Here is a 6,000-nt window from a genome sequence, read left to right on the forward strand (position 1 = left end):
TTATAGATTCAAACAACAATTAAAATATGAATAGCACAACATCTTCTTAAAGTGGTGCTTTAGTTGCATTTGAACAGAGGGTTAAAGGTCCCCAATAAGCATTTTTCACAGCAAATGTTGTTGTGGCAAGGCCATGCTGATACTTACGCAGATTGCTGTGTGCCTATATGGGAGCTTGACATTCTCAATGCAGTGACCAGTGGTGACGTTCCATACACACATCTCCCTGCAAGACATGACCCCAGGTTATTCATTGTTATTTCAACTCAGCTAGCCTGGACAATTGTGTGACACCATATTTTTTAAGAGTAAAAACTGTATTTAAGTCAATGCTTATCGCTTATGTAGCTTTTTGTTAGAGATTACTGGTGAAGAAAATGTTGTGTTTATAAAGGACAGGTGGCATACTGAATGTATTTCCTTTTGTTTAGGTAATTACACCTTGCTGCCCAGCATCAAAATAAGTTTAAGACCATGTCTAGAGTAAAACAAATTGTAGGTGTACTGCGATTACGTCTCATCAGCGTGTCAGCAGAAGTATCATTCTTCCGAACTACATCCTGCTGAAAATGGGTCATTTCACAGAACCTCAGCCACACGTTTTAAAGCATATGTGTATAGCTCCCGTGTTATTGTCATTCAAGCAAAGTGATGAAGAGGAAACAGCACCACCATGAGGATTCCTTAGGATTTGTTGGAGAGCTTTTGGACCTTCTGTATTACAGCCAGTTTAAACAAGTTTAACCAATTAAAAAAAACGTAAATTGACATTTAAATAAACATTTTGCATTAGAAACATTATTACTTTTGGCTTAATTAAACCATTACACTTTAATGCAAACACAATATCGTTCATTCATAGGTAATTCTAAGTTCCAAAGTGATAAAACATGTTGGTATTTAATAATCATAACAACAGTAAAAAAAAATTGTAATAATATCTAATAATAATAATAATAATACACTCACTAATAATAATAACAACGACAAGAAAGGTAGAGTATTTAAATATGAAATACAAAAAAATTTGCCTGTTTCTAAGCAAGCTCAAAATAAAAACTCATCTATTGTTTTGACAACATCTCTTTTGCCAATATGTCACTAGAAGCCAAAGCTTTTGGTAAAGTGAAAAATGTAAAGTACAAATATAAATTTAAATATGGGTGAAACATAACCTTCTTAAACTAGTATTTTATTTGTATTTGAAATGTGAGTTTTGAAAAGGTCCACAATAAGCATTTTCACACTACTACTAGCAGTAGTAGTGATAATAATCCTATCTTATAATTATATTAATAGAAGAATTCAGGAAGTGAAATAGTGTTTTGCTTTTCCCCTTTTATTCCAGGTTGAACTTCAAATCGAATGTTACTATTACAAATATAGGACAAGCATTAGATTAGATAGCTAGAGATAGAAAATATTTGTGTGGTATGGTACTTAGAAAGGGCAAATTTTAAAAATGAATTCTGCACTTTAGACTTCTCTAAGATGGCGTCACGGTTCTGTCTATCAAGATGGCGGGTGGACATTGAACAGTAAGAATAGCTCTTTGCTCATGCATGCACACTCAAGTGTCAACATTGGGAGTGTGAGAGTTAGTTTCACTCCTGTGCTCCAGAATGGCTATTGCAGCAAAATACTGAGCACGTGTGGTGGTCTCTGATTTGGCTGCTGCTACTGCACATGCACAGGATCTCACCAGCATGTTTCTGACAACACAATATAGCAGCGAGAACCTGCACCTCCATGTTAATTGCAGCCCTTCAAGAGCACAGGAGTGAAAAAAACGTTTGCATCCCCCCATGTTGACACTAGAGTGTGCACGCCTGGGCAAGAAGCTATTTTTACTATGCATGTGCTGGAATTCTTTAGAGAGCACAGGAGTCACAATCACACTCATTTTGACAATACAATCCTTCCAGCACAACTCTGTCACCACTCTGCCACACAACCCCTGCTCTATGCACATTTTCTCCCACTAACTTATTACTCTGCCGCACCCCCTTGCTTCAGCTCATTCCCCTCTGCCCGCCCACCCCTGTCCTCACCACTTTTCCTCCTACCACTCTTGCCATTTTGCTACTTGCTACAAGTCCCATCTGCCACTGCGGCAAAGGGACAATGAAGTGTGCACCAAATATTTATCTTCCCTCTTCAAGACATAGTTCAGCTGCCCTTCTTCCTGCCCTTCTTCCTTAGCAGTTCTGTATCTCTGCTTTTCCCAGAAATCTACACAGAGATGAAGTGACATAGGAGGCATCCCCTGCAATGGGAGTGTAATTTTTGCTGAGATGCTTTGTACAGCTAAAGGGAATCAGGTTACTCTCCTTTTCTTATTACAACACCAATGTCCCTCAGGTGCAGATAATGAAAGCAGATCCTCCAATTTAGCAGTCAGTTTGAGAATGGGTATGCTGAGGCAAACCTAATTTTCTTCATAAGAGATAAAGGTGAGGTAATCAAGTTACCTAAAATCCTTGCAATGAATATACTGTGTATAGAGAGGATTTTCTTTATTATGAAACTGTGTTTTACAAATGAATGGGCCATGTAGAACTAAATGTAGTTTTTATATGTCACACATAGAGAATATTTTGCCAGGGACAAATGCCAATTGCTCCCTTTTGCCACTTCAGAGTTAAAACCCTTAAGATCAATGCATCAATTATATTTGTAATTCAATTTGTGTATTCAATGTTTTGTATGCTAATGATTAAATGACCTATTGTACAAAAAATGTTTTGTTTTTTTATAACTAGCAACTTCCTGTTAAACATTTCACTATGCTAAATAAAAGCAGACTATTACTTTCTGAATTCACTTGGTACTCACCCATTTTCGGCTGCACTCACAACATATGGCTGTTTTTCGAAATCCCTTGCTTTTGCTAAGCAGGTGACAGCAGCAGTGTGTCCAAAAAGAATCGCTTTAGAAGTAATCTGAAAAAAAGCATGAGATGGAGGTAACCGTGAACAATGTGTGTCACCACTCCTTTGTTGGCAATCCTTTAAAGAGTTCCTAAGAGTTACATCATGCTGAATACAATAAGTATTAGTGTGTATTCCTGTATTCAGGGTTTTGCTTTTTAAGAATACAATTTTGACCAGTCTCATAATTTGCTAATATTCCTGATAAATTAAACTTTAACAAGTGAAATAAAAACATTTTAAATCAGACATGACAAACCCAAATCTAAGAATGTACTGAAAATGGAGTCACATCTTATTCCATGGGCATAGGCAAAGGGACAGTAAGAATTTTAACTTAAAGTAGAACACCAGGCGAAGTGCTTGATAAACATCTGAAATCCATACAGTGTATGTTTACTGTTTTGCCTGTCAAAGGAATTGTGATTTTGTTTTATTCTGTATGGCCTGCTCACTGAGCAATTATTGGGCATCATCACCTCTCTCCAAATACTAGAGAACTAAACACACTCATTCAAAATCTCTCCAAACAGTTAATTTTAAGGCATGCCAACTGTCCGGGTTGCCAGTGTGCTTAGTTCATCTCTCAGCCGAACTTTCAAGCCCTCAAATGGCTGCTGTCATAGCTTATCAAATGTGCAGCACCATGGCAACTGAGATCCAAATAGAGGCTATGATGGCACCTTAACTGGCTGTAAAGAATCAGAGGATGCAGTAACCTGGCTGTGCAGTGAATCAGAGTATAAATTAAACCAGTTTAGTGGGTAAAATAATAAATATTTATATTCTTAAACACCATATTTAGCTGTTTGCCTCACTTTAAGGATACTTTTTTAGAATGTATATTAAGGAAGCAATTACATTTTATTAGGCATTCATCATTCACTTCTATGATCACCATTTAAACATCACAATGTCATAAAAATAATTATTCTAACAAGAAAAGGTAAACAGGAACTCCAGAAAGTTTAGGAGACTGTCAGCTTCCTAGCAACAGCTATTATCCTGTTTTTTAGAGTTCTGCACATTACTTGTCCTGAGCTGTACATAACTATTATTTTAATCCAGAATAATACACACATGTCAGAATGCAGCAGTCCAGATAGTCCTGATTTAGGTGTTGTGAAGAATAACATTTTGAGTTTCAGTGGCTGGTTTTCTAATTTTTCTCAGAAGTGTCAGAGATTTTAAGTAATTATGTTCCGGCTGGTCAAAGACACGGACACATTTTATAGAATTCCAGATCACTGATGCCAAAACATTTTAATAGGCAGCTATTATATATTTATGTGTCTGTAAAATAATAATCTGTTTACAATGCACACCGGCAAGCACATATGTATAGGCAGATAGTTGGATATATAGAGATCGATAGATAGATAGATAGATAGATAGATAGATAGATAGATAGATAGATAGATAGATAGATTAATGCATTCTTTTTAATGCAGTCTTTGTAAACAAACCTTTATTTCCATGGATAAGTGCCAAAGGCATATCTGTCCCTCCAGACTGCCAGTGACAATGGTCTTCTGATCCTCTGTTATCATCATAGCTGTGATACTGTGTGCAGGGGCCCGATTACCCCATAGCGCCACTGCTTGTGTAGTGCTCTTCATTATAAGCTTTGTCTGAAATGAAGAAGAACCATTTCATATACAGTATGTGTAATAAAGCAGATGAATAATCTCACAGATAACTGATACAGACACAACTTATATTTATATTTGGTAGGGCCTTACCTTATGTACACAATAATATCCTAAATGGCCTATGTGTCTATGATGGTACCGGCACACATAGGGGAGCCTGTAGGATTTAGCAGCCACCTTTCTTGCTGCAGTATATTGGCTAACCTTAAGGCCTCACATGTCTGTTATGTAGATAGTAGTGTAAATACACTAGCCACTATACTATACATTATAGTACTTTTACAACAGGAGTAAAGAAAAGCTTGACTTTTTGGGGGAACCATAAAGACCTAGATCAGGAGCTCTGCTAGAGGTGGCTTTCACTGGCTTGAAATATTTTGGTGCTGGCTATTTCTTCGTCTATGTGGTCAGCTGCTCTCTAATTATCAGGAATATGAGGGATAGCTATAGCGCACATGCTAGGCAGGTATTGGTGCAATGCTGGTGTCCACCAGTGGGTATCTACCAGTGGCCAGTTGGAGTTTAATCAACCACCACCTGACGCAGGCTGCTGGGATATTATTTAGCCCCTGGCAGTGTGCTGTGTGTTCCTGGCCTCATTATTTTACCTGTGAGTCTGGATGCTCTGGGTCTGTTATTACTTGAACCTTCTACCTGTTCTGGTCCCTGTTCGTGATCTTCGTTTCCCACATTTCTATCGTTCTCCTCTCTCCTCCTATCAGCATGCCTTTTGTTAGCACATGAACACTACAGCCAGGGCCGGATTTGCCACAAGGCCACGAGGCCTGGCCTCGGGGTGGCAGGGAGTAGAGGGGCAGCAGGCGTGTGGAATTCCTATTGCCTGACACCCGGGACATGCAGTTCCGGGCACTGGGCAGGAAGTTTTTCTACATTTAGCCCTGCTTCAGGTAAGCAGGGCTAAATGTATAGCATGGGAAGCCGCCACTTGTTTTGTACAAGTGATCCCGGCGATGCTGAGATGACTTGCAATTAGCCTGCTCGTCTGTCCACTCCCCTGACCCCCCATGGTCTGCCCCTACCTTTGGCTGCCTCTCTTCCAGCTGGTCACCTCCCCGCCATCGTTAAACACGGACACGGGATAGCCTTCTCATCTCAGCTGTCAGAGGAGCTCCAGCTCAGTGCTGTGCTCAAATTCCTGTATTGGAGGTGACAGGTTCAATATAAATAACCTGTCACCTGCAAATGCTATCACACAGGGGCTTGTTAGCTAAAAGTTAAATGGAAAAGCTTTTTTTTCTTATAAAAATTAAAAAATACAATAAATAACAATTAAAAAGGTAAAAGATAATAAGAAATAATAATTAAAATAAAATAATTTAAAAAGTGGTAAAAAATAATAAAATAAAAAATATAAAGTGTAAAAGATAATAACATAAATAAAAATAGTAAAAAAATAA

General features: G+C 38.2%; 1 protein-coding gene across 1 annotated transcript in view; it reads right to left on the bottom strand.

Annotated features, from left to right (window-relative positions):
• WDR72 (WD repeat domain 72) overlaps positions 1 to 4,560 on the bottom strand; it is a 150,333-nt gene extending 145,773 nt beyond the window's left edge. The window contains exons 1-3 of the mRNA XM_018575972.1: positions 4,397 to 4,560; positions 2,836 to 2,942; positions 148 to 226 (exon numbers count right to left, since the gene is read on the bottom strand). Of these exons, the coding sequence (XP_018431474.1) occupies positions 148 to 226; positions 2,836 to 2,942; positions 4,397 to 4,549 (339 nt within the window). The 5' untranslated portion in view covers positions 4,550 to 4,560. The remainder of the gene's footprint in view (positions 1 to 147; positions 227 to 2,835; positions 2,943 to 4,396) is intronic.
• Between the last annotated feature and the right edge of the window lie 1,440 nt (positions 4,561 to 6,000).

Source organism: Nanorana parkeri, unplaced genomic scaffold, assembly GCF_000935625.1.
Source record: "Nanorana parkeri isolate BGI_ZX_2015 unplaced genomic scaffold, ASM93562v1 scaffold55, whole genome shotgun sequence".
NCBI lineage: Eukaryota > Metazoa > Chordata > Amphibia > Anura > Dicroglossidae > Nanorana > Nanorana parkeri.